This window comes from Macaca nemestrina, chromosome 4 (assembly GCF_043159975.1).
Source record: "Macaca nemestrina isolate mMacNem1 chromosome 4, mMacNem.hap1, whole genome shotgun sequence".
Taxonomy (NCBI): Eukaryota; Metazoa; Chordata; class Mammalia; order Primates; family Cercopithecidae; genus Macaca; species Macaca nemestrina.
The window spans coordinates 185,362,326-185,381,360 of NC_092128.1; the positions used below are offsets into that span (position 1 = coordinate 185,362,326).

Genomic DNA, 19,035 nt, shown 5'->3' on the forward strand with positions numbered 1-19,035 from the left:
AAGCCTGAGTGGGTGACCGTGATGGGGTTGGAGGCTGGGGCACATAGGGAGTCAGGGCCTCCCCCGCTCGGCCTCGAGTGGGAGACACACAAGTCCTACATGACTTATTTCTGTATTTTCAGTATGAGCTTAGTGCTCTCTCCTTGGCCTCTCCGGGGAAAGATTATGTAGACTCATATTGAGAATCATCAAAATTCCCTTCTCTCCAAACACCAGCCCTGGTCTGGAGACCAAAGCTACCACTGGGGTTTAGTGGAAAGGATTGTGGACTTGATGTCAGAAGATGTGATTTTTCTCTGTGTCCCTGATGAGTGGCGTGACCTTAATCAAGTCATGTCCACTGTCTCTGTCTCTTTTTCTTTCTCTACAAAACAATGAGGGCTCTCACTCTTCAAGAACAATGTTGCCTGAGTCTGTGGCCCATCCCACCATAGTTCCCAGGATACAGAAGGCACTCAGTATTGCCGTGATTTGTCAACTCTAAAATCTGATGAGGCTGCAGTGCCTTGGTGGGAGGGCTCCCCACTTTCTCTCCCCGGAAGTGTGTCTGTCTCTGTCCTCAGACATGTATGAAACACAGATCCTGGCCTGTAAATCCATCCATGAATCCTGGGCTTCCACTTAGATGGCAGCTTGTGAGTCTGGAGATCGAATCTGCTGGATAATTAGAAAGTCACCCCCGGTCTTTGTGGATTAGTCTCCTTTATCAAATGATGGCTCTTTCACACCCAAGCCCTCCCCCAGTGAACCTCACTGGCAGCATCTTAAAAACAGAAAGACTGAGGCTGAAAAGGGTAAAGTGCCTGCCCAGGGTCACTGTGGTGTGTGGAGTGGTGTCCCCTAAAAATGTATGTCCACCAGGAACTTCAGAATGTGACCTCAGTTGGGAATAGGGCCTGTGCAGATGCGACTGGTTGGGAGGAGGTCACACAGGATTAGGGTGGGTCCCGGGAAGTGTAGAGGCCGCACAGAGACACGGATGAGTGGCGTGACCTTAATCAAGTCATGTCCACTGTTCTGTCTCAGTCATGCGCTGACCGAGGCAGAGACTGGAGTGATGTAGCCACAAGCCAAGGGATGCCTGGGGCCACTGGAAACTGGAAGAAGCCAGGAAGGACCCTTCCCGGGAGCTTTCGGGGAGAGCACAGCCCTGCCAACACGTTGATTTTGAACCTCTAGTCTCCAGACACAGGAGAAAATAAATGTCTGTTGTTTGAAACCAATCCAGTCCCCTAACCAGCCTGGTGGAGCTGGGACCTGAACCCAGCTCTGTCCTGCTGCACGCTGCCTGGGTTCATGCTGGGCAGCTCCACTTCCTGTGGGAGCCAGCACTGACCTCACATCCACGCCCTGACCCTGAGCAGGCTCTGTCCTGCCCTTCCATGGCCCATGCCCTATGCCCTCAGCTTGACACTGAGGCGGTAGAAGTCCTCTCTCAGTGATGAGTGACCAGTCACTGCTCTGAAGTGGCCGAGGTCCCTCTTGGGGCAAGTGCATGAGGCACCCTGCCTGCGTTGGCCCTCCCCAGTGAAACGTGCCCATAGGCACAGGTCCGCAGAGAGGAGGAAACCGTTCAGAAGTCGGTGTGACTCACTGTGACGTCAGCAACCGGTAGTGGGTCTTTACCAGGCTACACTCACTCACATGGCAAGGCCGTCCTCCCCGACTGCTAAAAGCAAAAGTCAGAAAAGGAATTTCCCCACCACCTACACACTCATGCCGCTCTGGGCTGCGCAGCTTCAGTGCTCGGGCTTTCCTAGAGACCGTGGGAGCTTCCCATTTGCCTCTAAAGGCTCACCTCTCACGTGGGAGACAGCAGTGGGCCCCAACTTCGGGGCTCCAGGGAAAGACTTGCATCACCCTTGACCTATTTTAGGGGATGAGCAGATCCTGTTTGTCAGTGCCTTACCGTGGAGTGGGGGAGGGGACCTCTGTGCACTGACCCAGCGTCTCTAGCAGGAAACTTGAAGTTAGGAGGCTGATTTCCCACTGCAGCCTTGGCAAGCAGGCGCTGCCGTCCTCCAGCGAATGCTGCTGAAGCAGAAACTGGGCCAGGCCCAGAGGCTCGGTCAAGGTCGCCCTGCAAAAGGGGGCACAGCACGGCTTAAAACTAGGTCTGTCCGACACCAAAGTCTGTGCTGTTCCCGTCAAGACACCGACCGCCTCCCTAGGACATAAAATACTTTGTGGCTCCACTGAAATCAGATCCTGGCTGCTTGAGTGATGCCAGCTGCTCTGCTCACTGACCCGAGAGCCCCTTGCAGACCAGGAAGGGCTAGGGCCGCAGGGGCAGAGGACACCCAAAAAGACCTGAGGCTCAGCCACTCCCAGGACTTCCTGCTTCACCAAAACAAGGTGAACCTTAAAGATACTGTGTGGTTTATAGTTTTGTTGCCTAAAGAGTTTTCTTCTTGAAATTAAACAAGCCACTGAACTGGAGCTCGGGCCTGCGAGTCCAGGCCACTGGGTAATGCGCACAGCCCGGGAATGGAGCAGTCGTTACCTCTGTGCATCTGAACCGTGCATTCGGGCAGCTAGCCTGCAAACTGATAGGCCCCCAAGACCCTGAACCCACATCTCCACATCCTCCTCCTTCCTACTTCCTGGAAAAATCTACAGGGATCCAGCCATCTCCTTTATGATGTGAGTTCTGGGCAGGCCGAATGAGCTCTGAGTTCTGACAGCCCTTGCCTTGTTGAGGAAGCACAGAGGTCAGAGGAAGGAGGCATTTAGGTAACGGTGCCCTGGCACCCTCTGTGTTCCCCTGATTTCACAGACTGCTCCGTGAAGCCTTGCACCAAGCAGCTGCATCTGACCTTGGCCCACAAGTTCTACCCCCACCACCAGAGGACGCTGGAGCAGCTGGCCAGAGCCATCCCCCTGGGCCACAGCTGCCAGTGGACAGCTGCACTCTACTCCCGAGACATGCGCTTTGTGCACTACCAGGTAAGAGAGCTGAGCAGGGGCTCAGAAGAAGCAAATGAATGGGCTGGGCGTGGTGGCTCACGCCCATAATCCCAGCACTTTGGGAGGCCGAGGCGGGTGGATCACGAGGTCAGGAGATCGAGACCATCCTGGCTAACATGGTGAAACCCCGTCTCTACTAAAAATACAAAAAATTGGCCGGGCGCGGTGGCTCACGCCCATAATCCCAGCACTTTGGGAGGCCGAGGCGGGTGGATCACGAGGTCAGGAGATCGAGACCATCCTGGCTAACACAGTGAAGCCTGGTCTCTACTAAAAATACAAAAACAATTAGCCGGATGTGGTAGTGGGTGCTGTAGTCCCAGTTACTTGGGAGGCTGAGGCAGGAGAATGGCATGAACCCAGGAGGCGGAGCTTGCAGTGAGCCGAGATTGCACCACTGCACCCCAGCCTGGACAACAGAGCGAGACTCCATCTCAAAAAAAAAAAAAAAAAATTAGTTGGGCATGGTGGCAGGCACCTGTAGTCCCAGCTACTCAGGAGGCTGAGGCAGGAGAATGGCATGCACCCAGGAGGCGGAGCTTGTAGTGAGCTGAGATAGCGCCACTACACTCCAGCCTGGGCAACAGAGTGAGACGTCTCAAAAAAAAAAGAAGCAGATGAATGAACGGCCACTCACCTGACAGCACGTACCCCCTGGAACCCTCCAAGGGAGATATGTTAGTAGCAAGGAAAATTTCTATTGCTTCTCTAAAGACATTCTCTTTCTTGTGCAATTTACAACCAGCATTCTTTTATATGTGAGTTAGAGATGCACAGACATTTTTCAACAAAATAGAAGCATTTCCAATATTAGAAAAGGAAGCTGGATGTGGTGGCTCAAGCCTATAATCCCAGCACTTTGGGAGGCCGAGGCAAGTGGATCACTTGAGGTCAGGTGTTCAAGACCAGCCTGGGCAACAGGGCAAAACCCTGTCTCTACTAAAAATACAAAAAATTAGCTGGGCGTTGTGGCATGAACCTGTAATCCCAGCTACTTGGGAGGCTGAGGCAGGAGAATCACTCAAACCTGGGAGGTGGAGGTTGCAGTGAGCTGAGATCATGCCATTGCACTCCTGGGCAACAGAGTGAGACTGGCCAAAAAAAAAAAAAAAAAAAAAAGGCAGAAAGAAAAGGACTATTGTAAAGATCTATGAATACATGTTTTGCTTATTAATTCTTTTTTATTTATTTATTTTTTTACATGTAGGGGCCACGCTAATCTTCTCTGTATGGTTCCAATTTTAGTTATATGTGCTGCCAAAGTGAGCACAATTCACTTTCAAGAATGATTTGAAGGCCGGGCGCGGTGGCTCACGCCTGTAATCCCAGCACTTTGGGAGGCCGAGGCGGGCGGATCACAAGGTCAGGAGATCGAGACCACGGTGAAACCCCGTCTCTACTAAAAATACAAAAAATTAGCCGGGCGCGGTTGTGGGCGCCTGTAGTCCCAGCTACTCGGGAGGCTGAGGCAGGAGAATGGCGTGAACCCGGGAGGCGGAGCTTGCAGTGAGCCGAGATCGCGCCACTGCACTCCAGCCTGGGCGACACAGCGAGACTCCGTCTCAAAAAAAAAAAAAAAAAAAAGGAATGATTTGAGCGAAACCTCACTCTGGGACTTCCTGCCTATTAATTGATGGGTTTAGAAACGAAGTGTGCAGCGCTCCTTTCAGACCCAGAGAGCGCGTGTGAATGAACCCACCATGTTCTGTATTGTACGAGAAGGTGCCAGTAACCTCACACTGAGGAAGGCGGATGTGAAGGTCTGCTTATGCCTTCAGATCTTTTGTAGACAAAAAAGTACCTAGATGGATAGATCCCCCCAAAAAATATATGTATATATTTTTATATACATATATATATATTTTTTTTTTTTTTTTGAGAGGAAGTCTAACCCTGTCGCCCAGGGTGAAGTGCAGTGGCGCGATCTGGGCTCACTGCAACCTCTGCCTCCTGGGTTCAAGTTGTTTTCCTGCCTCAGCTTCCCAAGTAGCTGGGACTACAGGTGCCCGCCACCACGCCTGGCTAATTTTTGTATTTTTAGTAGAGACAGGGTTTCACCATATTGACCAGGCTGGTCTCAAACTCCTGAACTTGTGATCCACCCACCTCGGCCTTCCAAAGTGTTGGGATTACAGGCGTGAGCCACCGCACCTGGCCCCAAAATGTATTTCTAAATCTATCCAAAGAATTCTATGCTGCGTTTCATTATATTCTATGCTATGTATTGCCAGACAAAGCTTTGGACAGCGTCTTGAAGACACAGAACACACTGGAGGGGAAGAAAGCAGGAGGTAGCCGGTGATAGGCCTCCTATTGCTGCCATTTTCCAATGTAAATCTTTGCTCAAGACGTGAATCCCCTTGCCTCTTTTCTAGACCCTGAGAGCCCTATTCCAGTACAAACCCCAGAACGTGGATGAGCTGACGCTAAGTCCTGGCGACTACATCTTTGTGGACCCCACGCAGCAGGACGAAGCCAGCGAGGGCTGGGTGATTGGGATCTCGCAGCGGACGGGCTGCCGGGGCTTCCTGCCGGAAAACTACACGGATCGAGCCAGCGAGTCTGACACGTGGGTTAAGCACAGGTGAGTGCTAGCTCTGGCTGCAGCGCCGTCATCTCTGTCTGAGTTACTGTGTGAAAGTGCCCACCTGCAAACAGTGTGCTTCTAGGCCATTCCATTATTGGTAAAATTGCGTTCTCTATGCTGGCAAAATTATTCCTGCAGGTATATACTAAATATCTTGGTTCATCCGTGGTTTTCTGATGATAACATTCAAAAAAGAATTAATTACTCTGCATTAGAGTAGTTTGAGATGGTAATCCCCAAATTATTGCAAAACACTACTTCCTTATCACAAACATAATAAATTATACTCAGAGGTCCTGAGCTTGGGTTTATGTATTCTTCTGCTCCATGTATGAACTGTGAAGTCCTAGGCATGTTATTAGTTTTCTATGACTGTGTAATAAATTACCACTAAAACAAAGCGCAATTATTATCTTATTGTATTTACGGGTTGAGAGTCAGAGTCCAGCTTCACTGGGTCCTCAGCTCGGGGTCTCAAGGCTGTAATCAAGGTGCCTGCCAGGGCTGGGCTCCCAGCTGAGGCTTCACGCCCTCACCTGAGCACACACAGTTGGTGGAAGTGATTTCCTTGAAGCTGTAGGGCTCCTGGTGAGTCGCTTCTTCATCAGTTGGAGAATCCCTTAATTGTAATGCCTTTAGCATCATCTGGTGAGGCTAAGGATTTTCAGAATGGTTCTTTTTGTTCAGTGTTCTTCCCTCAATTTATCTCTTTCCTCTCCCGCTTCACTATAAATAACATGAAGAAACCAGGTGATACATTTAACACTTTGTATGGAAATAGCCTTAGCTATGTGACCAACATCATCGCTTACAAGTCCTGCTTTCCATGGACAATTTCGTTAGACTCTCTGGCACACATGGGAAGGATCCTCCTTGCTCCGATTTCCTGGAACATGCTTCATATTCCTTTCTGAGTTCTCCCCGGAAGATTCACCTTTAGCATCCCTATTTCCACTAGCAATCTGTTCATGGTGATTTGGGCTTTCTCTGCCATGCTACTCAAAAGTCTCTCAGCCTCTACTCACTGCCAAGTCCCAAAGTTGTTTCCACATTTTAAGTTCGGAAGGTCTCCAACTTACAATGGTTCAACTTAGGATTTCATAATGGTACAAAAGTGATATGGGTTCAATAGAAACTGTACTTCAGGTGCCCATATGGTCATTCCATGCTACATTTTCAGTCCAACATTTAACGAATTACATGAGATACTCAACACTTGATTATAAAATAGGCTTTGTGTTAGATGATTCTGCCCTATCGTAGGCTACTGTAAGTGTGCTGAGCGTGTTTAAGGTAAGCTAGGCCACGCTGTGATGTTCAGTAGGTTAGGTGCATTAAATGCATTTTCAATTTATGATGGGTTTGTTGGAACGTAACCCCATCTGAAGTTGAAGAGCATCCTATTTGTTAGAACAGCACCCCATTCCTGATACCAAATTTAGTAAAAGTTTAACCAGAGATGCAGAACCAGTCACTTTCATACAATATATAATACATACAAATATATGTACAGTTGTCCCTTGCATTTGGCAAGGGATTGGTTCCAGGACCCCCACAGATACCCAAATCCTCATGTTCTCAACTCCCTGATAGAAAACACTGTAGTATTTACATGCAACTTATACACATCACCCTGGATCCTTTAAATCATCTCTAGAGTACTTATGGTACATAACACAATATAAATGCTATGCAAATGGATGTTATACAGTATTGTTTTTATTTGTATTTTTAAATTGTTGTGTTGCTATTTTTCATCAATTAATTTTTTGAATATTTTTGGCCTGCAGTTGGTTGAATCTACAAATGCAGAACCTCCAGATACAAAGGGCTGACTGTACATACAGAATATGTTATATTATATACACATATATCACACACACATATATACATGGAAAGGTGTATATATACACACATCTATATGGATTTACTACAATGAATTGCCTTATGGAATTACTGTGGCGAGCTAAGCAAGGACAGACAGGCAGGAAGGGAGAATCCTACTCAGGCTGAAAACCCACGGGCAAGCTGAAGATTGTTGTCCACATGTGGGCAGTTGGAAGGACCACCCAGGGGATGGGAGAGCAGTTGCAGATACAGCTGCTATCGAAGTCTATGAGTGTGGGGAAAGCCTAAGTTTTTAAAAAATGCCTTCCAACTGCATAAGTCAGGCCTGCTCAGAATAACCTTGCTTTTGATTAAGTTCATATGATTAGGGGTTCTAGTCACATTTGTAAAATCTCCTTGCAGTAGCACCTAGACTAGCATTTGATGGGATAGCTGGGAAGGCTGTGTGTGATGCTTAGGATGACTACTGCCTCCCTTCCATCCTCCAGCTCTCATGAGAATGCCTCTTGTGGCCCACTCTGATCAGACATGTGCTAAAAAGGGAGTCTAGGGACTGTCATTCAGTCTGGCCAAGTTGCCACACACACCGTAAAGCCATTACAAAGTGCTAAGGTGTCTCTCGTGAGCTTTTTCACTCTCTTCTCCCAGGTTCCAGTTAGGAGAGTGGAGAGAGCAGGTAGAGGTCAGAGAACACAGGGTGAAAAAGGAGAAAAACTGCTCAGCCTCATGGGTGTGCATGTTGGGGTAGAGCTCTTGCAGGTGTCAAGACTGATGGTTGGAACAACTGAATGATGAGAGTGGGAGGAGCAGGGCAGAAATACACAGAAAAACCCTATGTTGTGGTTCTGGGCTTCCTGGCACCTTCAGAGCTGTGTGGCTGGGGAAGAGAGCCTGGAAAAGCACCATCATGGCCATTCCTCTGTCTCCAGGCAGGAGGTCTTAAAACCATATATTTCACTCATTGGTTTAATTCTCTCCTAAAATGTTCCACAGCTTCTCTAGGGTTCCCCCCACCACCCAGAAAAATAAATAAATCATTAAGTTGAACACAGATGTATCAGCATCTACTCAATCTACAGATTTTCAGATCTGTGCTGGACATTTGCTGTGGACATCTATTTCCAGAATATATCCATCCAGGGAATTCTTTTCTGTACCCTTCCTGTTGAGGTTCATATATAAGGCAAAACTATGAAAATTGTGACATTTTATTTGAATAGTCATTAAAAACTACTTAAAAATTGTCAGAGGTTATATGGATATCTAATAAGACTAACATTTTGAGTAAATTAAGAAAGAATATATTTTGAAGAGCTGAAATAAATGATTACTTATTGGTCATTTTTATCCAAACCCCCCAAAAAAGAAAAGATGGTTTAATAGTACCTGATAGAAGCTCTTGGTGAAATGATTAGAATTTGCAAGAAATAGTAGTAAAAATAATGAAAGTATTGTCTGAAATATTTATAGAAGGAGATTTGGTGACTATGGCTGATTTCTTTAGGTATTATATTTCTTTTTGCTAATTATTCATACACTGAGATTTGTATAATGAGCCAGGGACAGCACCTATGTCCCTGGGCCCCCCCACTAAACATAGTAGCCACTTGACACTGAAGGAGAGCAGATTCCAGCCAAAGCCCCACAGCTGTGCATACATGACATTTCATATCGTCTTCTCTTGAGGCCATTTAACTTCTTACCCTAATGAATAAGAACTTAGGACCATAAAATGCAAATATGGGATGAAAAATGCAGCCGTTGTCACATGTATTTATTGATGTGTTGACTTCTAATCCACTTAAATCTATTTTAAGGCAGCTTAAGAGATGCCCAATAGCTTTGCACACTAACATCACCTCCTGTGCCTGACTCTGTGCCATGCATTTCCCTTATTAACTGATTTACTTCTCCAATACCCCCAGGGTGGGCACCGTTATTGCTCCATTTTATAGTTGATGAAACTGAGACACAAAGAGATCAACTCACTTGCCTATGTTCACACAGCAAGTGAGCAGAGGAAACAGGATTCCAGCCTCATACCTAATCCCACACTTGGGCTTTCAAATCTGACCTCAACTGCCTATAGAAGAGATCATTAAAATTTAAAAATAAGTCCATAAAGTAAATTATGACACATCCATACAATAAAATATTTGCAGCTTTAAGATAATTAAAAGGGAGAATTTTATGTTATTTATTTGAAAAAATATGCAAGATTGATTGATAAATGAAAAAAATAAGTTGCAGAATGATGTGTCTGGCTTGATATACTTGTGGGGGAAGGGGAGAGACACACATAACCGTCTGTAAATACATGTGCACAATATGTATTTCTACATATACGTATTCCTAAAGGTTCCCTGGAAGGGAGAATGTCTGGAAACTTCTAATCATGGTTACCTGTGGGTGTTGGGAGTGGGAGCCAGGAGAATGGAACAGAAATGGGAGGGAGTCTTTTCAAACACGAACATTTCATAATGTTTAAATGTATGAAGCATATAAATGCATTACTTACTCAAAACATAAATTAATCCATTTTAAATTTTAAGAAGAGAATATAAGAAAGCTGGGTCAAAGGGAGAATAAAGGTGGAAAAGCTAGACAAAGTCAGGGCTGAGGTTTGTCCACACTGCGATGTGTGCTGTGAGCTCCCAGCTCCGAGCTTTCCCACATCCAATAAGAAAACAGACACACGTTCAACCAACAGTCATGGCCATCCCAGATGTGTGCAGACCAGCAGTTCAGGAGAAATACACTTTGTGACATAGACATGTCCATGGGTCCAGGGGCCACATCAAAATCACAGGATGTGGGTGCCACAAGGGATTGTAGAGATAACCTAAGGCAACTCGCCTGCTTGAGAGCTGAGAAGACTCGGGCCCAGGAGGCCAAGTGATGTACAATCAAGGGAGTTCTTGCTTTCTTGCAAGCTCAGTTCATCACCTGATCCAATCCACAGTTTAAGGAATAGAGAGGAGATGCTGGCTGTACCCTAACTAACCATCTAAATTTCAGAAAGGTTGGGGCTCCCCTGTGCCCCTGCATCATTCAGCATGTCCTTCGCTGTCTGCCCAGGACGGGAGAGTTTCACCGTCACAGAGGAACCACAAAGACTCTGCAATGAGTCAGCAGCTATGATACTTTTCATTTCACAGTGAATACATTAGACACCTGCCTATCAACATAACCATTCCGGCTTTTATGCTGGAATGTATTAATGAAAACTGCAGTGAAAGGAAAGAGAAATAAGCACCGGGCTAGGTGCTGCGGGGTGTCTGATTGGTCCTGCTTTGGAAGCACCCTCATCGTGGCTGGAGGAGCAGCAAGGCACCCTGACAAGCTGTGACCTGTGCTTACGGGCCAGTGAGGCAGACGATGGGAGCTGTTGGACTCCGCTGTGCTGGCTAAATCTTTTCAAACTGCTAAAAGTCCTTATTAAACATCTAAAGCTTTCAAAATCAGAAAATCATCCTTGAATGTCTCCACACATCACTCATGTATTCATTAGTGGAAAATGTGGTCAAACGGTAATGTCCAGAGGCCAACTGACCCATGGACGGACAGAGAGCTGTGCAGATGTTTAATGAATACTTCCTTCGAGCCCTGATCAGGACTCACACTTGCGCGATCCAAGCAGCAGAACCGCTGGCGTCACAGTGCCTGGAAACAGACCTGCAGGTGCACCAGCAGGAATCCCCCTCCTCACCAAAGAGGGCGCCCTTCCAGGTACGAGTCTGCAGCTCCAATATGTAGGACCTGTCAATTAACACATCAATCACCCATCACCACCATAATGACCCCAACCTCCTTGCCGGATAGTGCTGGGATTCTTTGGACTTACCTACTGCAAACTCACACTATGATGTTTGTCCATTGCTTTGAAGATCAGAGATGGCCTGGAGAGACTGGTGATGGAGGACCGTATTCACAAACCACCGCAGCTTCCAATCCTCTGTACAGGAAAGCAGAGGGCGCGCCCCTGGAGGACAGAGAACAGGGAGGCTTGAGTGTGAGGGCTCAGGAGAATAAGTGCCATCCCCCAGTCAAGATGAGGACGTTCCCGAAACTGAAGACAGACACAGCAGGATTACTTCAAAAACCTCACAGCAAGTTTACAGCAAGTATCTCAGACGTAAGAAAGGTACAATTAAGGGCTAAATTGCATCCTGCCAACATCCATATGTGGAGGTCCTGACCCCCAATACCTCAGAATGTTACCTTATTTGGAGACAGGGTCTTTAAAGAGGTGATTAAGTTCAAATGAGGGCATTAGAATGGGCCCTGATCCAATATGACCAGTGTCCTTATAAGAAGAAATGAGGACACAGACACACACAGTGGGACAGCCTGTGAGGACACGAGGAGAAGATGCCTGTCCACAAGCCAAGGACAGAGGCCTCAAGAGGAACCAGCCTTAACGATAGCTTGACCTCAGACTCACAGCCTCCAGGACTATCAGAGCATCTGTGGCTGTCGTTGAAGCCACTGTGGGACTTTGTTATGACCGCCCCAGGAAATGAACACAGGAACCTGGTGATGCAGCCCCCAGATGGCAACTGTGTCCTTTTAAGAACCAGAGAGAGGCGGGTGGATCACCTGAGGTCAGGAGTTCAAGCCCAGCCTGGCCAACATGGTGAAACCCCGTCTCTACTAAAAATATTTTTTAAAAAATCTAGCCAGGCTTGGTGGTGGACGCCTGTAATCCCAGCTACTCGGGAGGCTGAGGCAGGAGAACTGCTTGAACCTAAGAGATGGAGGTTGCTGTGAGCTGACACAGTGCCACTACACTCCAGCCTCAGCGACAAAGTGAGACTCTGTCTCAAAAAAAAAAAAAAGAACCAGGGAGAATTCAAACACGTCTGTTTTATGATGAAACACATCTGTTTCACAAGAGATCAAGAGACTCTCTTAAGTTAAAGAGAAAAATGGAAACGTGAAAATGCTAAGCTCTTTTCTTTCTCCTCCCGTCACCCATGTTCACAGTGTAATCTTGATCGTATTTCATTTGAAAGACCAGCAAAATGCACTCCGTTTCTCTCTGTAAACCTCACAGATGTCATCAGTTGATAGCAAAGCCCTACCGTCTGCAGAGCCAGCCGCAGGGAGGGTGTGGGTGCCCTCGCCTTGCCCTCAGGAAGGGGAAACCAACCAACATTTCCTGTGCTAATGTGGGGCTATGAATTGGGCCTCGCTGCTCTGAGCATGTTAATTTGAAGAGGAAACGCTCGATTGTTCCAATGAGACTATATTCTTGGTCTACTTAGGATCAACTCAAGGGTGCATTTCCTATCTATTGGCATCTGACAGCTTGAGGCGATGCAAAGTAAATTGGCCTGGACCTGCCATAGTTTATAGATGGAGACAGGGCAGGCAATAGTGTGAGAAGATCAGGTGCAACGTGCAGATGATTCAAGAAACACATGAACTAAATCAAGATGCCATGCAGGGGATGGGTGGTCCGGGGTGCATGTTCAGAGGAGTGCAGGGCGGGTGCTGAGATGCAAAAGAAAAGATGCCCTTCCTAGTTCTGGATGGGTCTCGGTGGAGGCGCAGGAGCTACTGCTGGTTTTATGAGAATGTGGGGACTTAAGACCTCTATGGGAGAAATGCAAATATTTGCAAATAGGCTGGATAAATAGAAACATGCCCTGTGCATGGCTGAGAACAGTAAACTGTGGCAATTCCTCCCACAGTCATTTCCAGGTATAATGAAATTCCAGGCTAAATCTCAAAGGGACCATTTGTTGGAACTTCACCAAATGCATGAAAAGTTTATCTGGAAGAATAAACAGGAGAGAAGACCTGAGAGAAAACTTTGAAAAATAAAAATGAGTTATTTACCCAACCAGATGTTAAAAATAGTTTATGAATCTACAATATGGTCCTGGCTTAAAGGAGGTTAAAAAACAGATCAGAGGGACAAGATAGAGATCAGAGGAGCAAATCTAGTGTCCTGGAGAGGTCACATCTGACCAAGGGTGCATCAGAGATAGGGACAGAAATGGATAAGAAATAGACAGTACTGGCCGTACGTGGTGGCTCATGCCTATAATCCCAGCACTTTGGGAGGCTGAGGCGGGTGGATCACCTGAGGTGAGGAGTTTGACGCCAGCCTGGCCAACATGGCGAGACTCCGTCTCTACTAAAAATATAAAAAATTAGCCAGACGCAGTGGCGTGCACCTGTAGTTCCAGCTACTTGGAGGCTGAGGCTTGAGAATTACTTAAACCTGGGAGGTGGAGGTTGCAGTGAACCAAGATCCCAAAAAAAAAACATTAATTAAATAGACGGTATTTCATATCCCTTCACATTGTACACTGAAATCAATTCCTGGCAGAGACAAGGATTAAATAGAAACAGAAAAACATTTTAAAAATAGAACTGCTTAGACGGGGCGCAGTGGCTCACGCCTGTAATCCCAGCACTTTGAGAGGCCGAGACGGGCAGATCACGAGGTCAGGAGATCGAGACCATCCTGGCTAACACGGTGAAACCCCGTCTCTATTAAAAATACAAAAAATTAGCCGAGTGTGGTGGCGGGCACCCATAGTCCCAGCTACTCGGGAGGCTGAGGCAGTAGAATGGCGTGAACCCGGGAGGCGGAGCTTGCAGTGAGCCAAGATCATGCCACTGCACTCCAGCCTGGGGGACAGAGCGAGACTCCATCTCAAAAAAAATAGAACTGTTTAAATGAATGCATTTCTGATTTCTGGACTGGGGAGAGTTTTGAAGGGTCAGAAGCAGTGGAAGGGATCTTAAAGTGAGACTTAGCAGGCCTGTCTTTAATAACGATTGTCAAATGCTTAAACTCAAAGACCTCTGCAGGTTAAACATCATAAAGAACCCTAGGCTGTAAAGAGCAAGCTGACAACAGTGCTTTTCAGAAGATATTTATAAAGTTGACGGTCCCCAGTGGGTCATCCACTTGAGCCGATTACCTGCCCCAGCCACCGTCCCTCCAACGGTGACCCGGGGTCCCTGGATGCTGCTAGCCCTTGGACATTTTTGGTACCCAGGTGACTTATGCCTGCCTTTTTCACTTACTGACCAAGAAACTGTCTCCTGGACTCTTCCTCTTCAAAGACTACATTCAAAACTTGCTGAGAAAAACACCGAGGCTTTGAGAGAAGAAATGGCCAAAGAACATGAACAGGAGAGAAATAAATGGGGGAAGGAGTTCCTGTTCATTAGTAATAAAGGACTGCACGAAAAAGGGAAGCCCGGCCAGGCACAGTGGCTCATGCCTGTAGTCCCAGTACTTTGGGAGGCCAAGCTAGAAAGAAGGATCCCTTAAGCCCAGGAGGTGGAGACCAGCCTAGGCAACATAGCGAGACCCTGTCTCTACAAAATAAAAAATAAAAGTAAATTAGTGGGGCGTGATGGTGCATGCCTGTACCAGTTACTTGGGAGGCAGAGGTGGGAGGATCACTAGAGCCTGGGAGGTCGAGGCTGCAGTGACCCAGGATCGTGTCGCTGCACTCCAGCCTCAGCAACAGTGAGAACCTGTCTTTAAAAAAAAATAATAGAATTTTAAACCAATGAGGCACCATTTCCCCTCACCTTCTACTAGACTACAATTTGCTTTTCCTGAAAAAGCAGTTCAAATTCAAAAAGCCATAAGGCAGCATTCCCAAATGTGGGTGGATGAGGGAAATGGGGTTAGATTTTATGGTTAACTGAGCTGGAGGATTGCAGATACTTTTTCATCTTTTTAAATTTGTTGTATTTTCCACATTCTAATAACTGTAAGAAACAAAGTATCCTGAATTTTCCCAATGGAATTGGGAGTTTAAAATGCTAGAATTCGCTGAAAGCAAGAGCACAGTGTTAGTAGAAAATGTTGGGCCGGCAAAGGATGTTTTATGCCTAATTCAACCCAGAGAAATCCCGCAGAGCTCCTGCTGAGAAATGCCTGCGTAGCCACTGGACTGTGCTCGTGTATAATTTTTAAACAGAATTTTCAAAGATCTTTCCTTTTATGGAATGAATTCTCCCTTGGGGAAATCGATCATTTGCTGTTCTTAGGAGGATTTCCGCGGCCGTTGGGTCTCTGTTTCTCATTCTCACTATCTTCCTCTGACCGCTCTGCCTGTTTCTTCCAGACACATTCATTCTGGGGACCCCACCATCACCCCCTTCCTATTCCAGAGCCTGGAGTTCTCACTGCTGCTAATTGCTGGCGTCTTTCCCCTCAGTGGTCCCCAAGCACCCGAGTGCCTGTCCACCCCATGCCACGTTTCTCGATTCGTTGGAACACAGCAATTTCCTCATTGCCTGCAACTCCTTCCACTAAATGCATCTTCTTCCCTCCAGATGTGAGCAGAGCTCTTCAATGTGGCTGTTCACTGCTCGTTCATTCCTGAATCCCAGCTACATCCATCTGTACACCTCTGACTGTATTAGAAAGTGGATCAAATGGGATGGTGTACTAGTCACGGTGCCCCAGAGACAGAGACAAAGGCAGAGAGACCGAGAGTGACTGAGAGAGAGAGAGAGAGAAATCTAGTTGAAGGTTCAAGACTGTGGGACTGGCAAGTCCACAGTTTGCAGGGCAGGCTGGCAGATGGGAGACCCTGGGAAGCACTGAGGTTACAGCTCTAGTCCAAAGGTGGTCTGGAGGCAGGATTTCCCCTTCCTCATGGCCCCCAGTGTGTTTTCTCTTACGGTCTTCACCTGGTTGGATGAGACCCACCCACAGTGATGTGTTGAGTCATTCAAGGACCATTTTCTGATTTTAAAAGCTTTAAATGTTTTTAATAAGGACTTTTAGCAGTTTAACAAGATTGAGCCAGCACCGTGGAGTCCAACAGCTCCATCATCTAGAGGGTGGTCTGCTTTACTCAGCATAGTGACTCAAACGTTAATCTCATTCTAAAAAATACCTTCACAGTGACATCCAAAATAACATTTGACCCAATACCTGGGTACTGTGGCCTAGTCACATTGACACGTAAAATTATCCATCATAGATAGTGATCGTTGTAATAAAACAACCACATCGTCCACACTTCCTGGGGCCTGAGCACTTCACACACGTTACTTCATTCTGTGCTCATGGGAACCTTTCTGGGGAGGTTGTCCAGGACATTCTCAAGTACATACATGACCAGATGCTGGGTCTCCATGGCAACAACACGGTCTCACCTCTGTTCAAACCGTGCTTTCCTTCCCCCGCAGGATGTACACCTTCAGTCTAGCCACGGACCTGAACTCCAGAAAGGACAGTGAAGCCAGCAGCAGATGCAGTGGAGAATTTCTTCCACAAACGGCAAGGAGTCTTAGCAGCTTACAGGCCTTGCAGGTAATAAAACATTCCCTTTTTTCTTTTTAGTAAACTAAGCAAAACCACACTTTGTGTTAACTTCATGGTGGATGCAGCTTCGTGGGTGTAGCTTCTGTTCCATAGACACATGCTCCCTGCTGCCCTAGAGCACAGACCCAGGTGTAGGTCAGCAAGGGGGCCTCCCACCGGTGCTGAGGTGCCAGGGGCTCCTGCCTTGGTCTGTCTGCTCTGGGCAGACAGGGAGCCACCCCTCCATAGCAGAACGCCCCACCTTCGAGCTCCTCAAGGCAGCTTCAGTCATGGCACCAGGACACAGGGCACAGAAGAGGCAGGGACACAGCTCTACCCAGAATCCCGAGTTCTCACCCCATTCCCTCATTCATGAGCCAAGCGGCCCCCAAGACGTCACCTGCCCCGATGCCTTGGCCCCTCATCTTTTGAGGCAAAACTCTGCATAAGCTGGGGGGTCAGCAGACTCAGGCCAGGGTCCAGGACACAGCAGGGCACCCCGAGCCGGCCACCCTCATGGGGCACATGCAGGAGTGCAGGCGCCAGGCAGGGACACCAAGGAGCAGGCAGCGCCTCCCTGAAGGCAAGCAAGTGGCGCCGCGTCCCTGATCCTTGAAGATCTGAAGCTTCACCTTCCTTACAGAGGAGCCCTCAAGAAGGGCTGCACCTGCTGCTGGCTTTTGTCCGGTTGCCACAGTGGTGGAAATGCCTCTCTGTCCTTGTTGTTCCCAAATTCACCCGCCTGTGCCCTGCCATGTGCCACACACGTTACTTTAGGATCTGTCATCCCTGCTACCCAGTGCCTCTCTGTCCTTGTTGCTCCCAAATTCGCCCGCCTGTGCCCTGCCATGTGCCGCACACGTTACTTTAGGATCTCTCATCCCTGCTATCCCCAGTCGACACAGCAGGCGCTATTCCTGCCCCCTACCCATTTCACAGATCTGAAAACTGGGGCTCATGGAGGCTAGGAAGCTTGTCGGAGAGCACACAGACTCCTAACCACCCTCCCATCAGACTGTTGGCAGGATTACATGAGATGGGCCATCCAGTGCCCACCACGGCCAGGCCCCTGGTGCGGAGAGACTGTTGTGCCCAGAGGGTGGGGTCGCAGGACCCTGGCTTATCCCCTAGTCCCCAGGGCCCAGCCTGGTGCCTGGTCCATAAATCTCCAGAACAACCACAGGAAGGCCCTGCCGGGACTTGTCACGGGCTCACCTTAGGGTCAACGCTCACCCTCTGTTACGGATTGAATTGTGTGCCTCCGAAATGCCTATCTCGAAGTGCTTACCCCCAGTCCACTCAATGTGATTGCATTTGTAGACAAGGCCTTTAAAGAGGTATTTAAGGTTAAATGAGGCAACACAGATGATGCAATCTGATCCAATCTGACCACTTCTCTTATAAGAAGAAGGAATGAGGAAACAGACACACACAGAGGAATGATCCTGTGAGGACACAGGGAGGGGACGCCACCTGCAAGCCCCGGAGAGAGTTCTCAAAAGGAATCAGCCCTGGCAACGCCGTCATGTCTGACTTCCAGCCTCCAGGACTGTGGCAGAGAAAACTCCTACTGTGGAAGCTAAACAGTCAACCCACACGCAGAGTCCCTGTCGCTGTTGGCGCCTCCTGGCAGCTGGTGCAAATCAGGCTAAAGCTAAGTGGCCTTGGCAGGTCTTTGCTGCCTTGGTGGCTAGGTGAGGAGGCCTTTTCTTGAGAAATCGAGAATGTGTCTCTGAAGCTGGGTTATGTGAAGCTGGGTGTATGTGAAGCTGGGTGTATGTGAAGCTGGGTGTATGTGAAGCTGGGTATATGTGAAATGGCGATCAGCGTTCACCATGCGAGAAAGGCCCAGACTTGGGAGAGCCAAAACTCCCCAGGGCTGTGGCCTACTTTCTGGATTGAAGGAGGGGGAGAGCCTGGAATGGATGTCTCCGCTCGTAGCTCAGCCTGTGTCTAAACCATGCTTTCAATGGCTGAAAACAGAACATGCGTCTGCCTATGAACTGGCCCCCCTCACGTGGTCTTCTCTATAGGGATTTCATCTCTTCCCTATAATAAGAAACGACAACTGGCCGCAGGTCTGGTAGAACGCACCTGTGGGAGGAAGAATCATGGCCCCAGAGATGATGCCCTAAGCCCGGGAACCTGCGCATGTGACCTTATTAGGAAAGAGAGCTTCTGCAGATGGGATTGAGTGGAGGGTCTTGAAATGGGGAAATGATCCCGGGTTATCCAGGAGGGCCCTGAACCCCATCACGAGTGTGCTGATGAGAGAAAAGCAGAGGGAATCTGATACAGCAGCAGAGAAGGCCATGCAGCCACAGAGGCAGAGACTGGA

The 19,035-nt window shown here is 47.9% G+C and overlaps 1 protein-coding gene and 1 pseudogene across 3 annotated transcripts in view; one reads left to right on the forward strand and one right to left on the reverse strand.

Moving 5' to 3' along the window:
- LOC105472583 (ubiquitin associated and SH3 domain containing A) overlaps positions 1-19,035 on the forward strand; it is a 50,099-nt gene that overhangs the window by 9,412 nt on the left and 21,652 nt on the right. For all 3 annotated transcript variants that reach the window (XM_071095756.1, XM_011725961.2, XM_011725962.3), the window contains exons 5-7: positions 2,777-2,946; positions 5,343-5,551; positions 16,583-16,706. In XM_071095756.1, the coding sequence (XP_070951857.1) occupies positions 2,777-2,946; positions 5,343-5,551; positions 16,583-16,706 (503 nt within the window). The remainder of the gene's footprint in view (positions 1-2,776; positions 2,947-5,342; positions 5,552-16,582; positions 16,707-19,035) is intronic.
- Positions 4,138-4,237, reverse strand: LOC139363045 (U6 spliceosomal RNA; annotated as a pseudogene).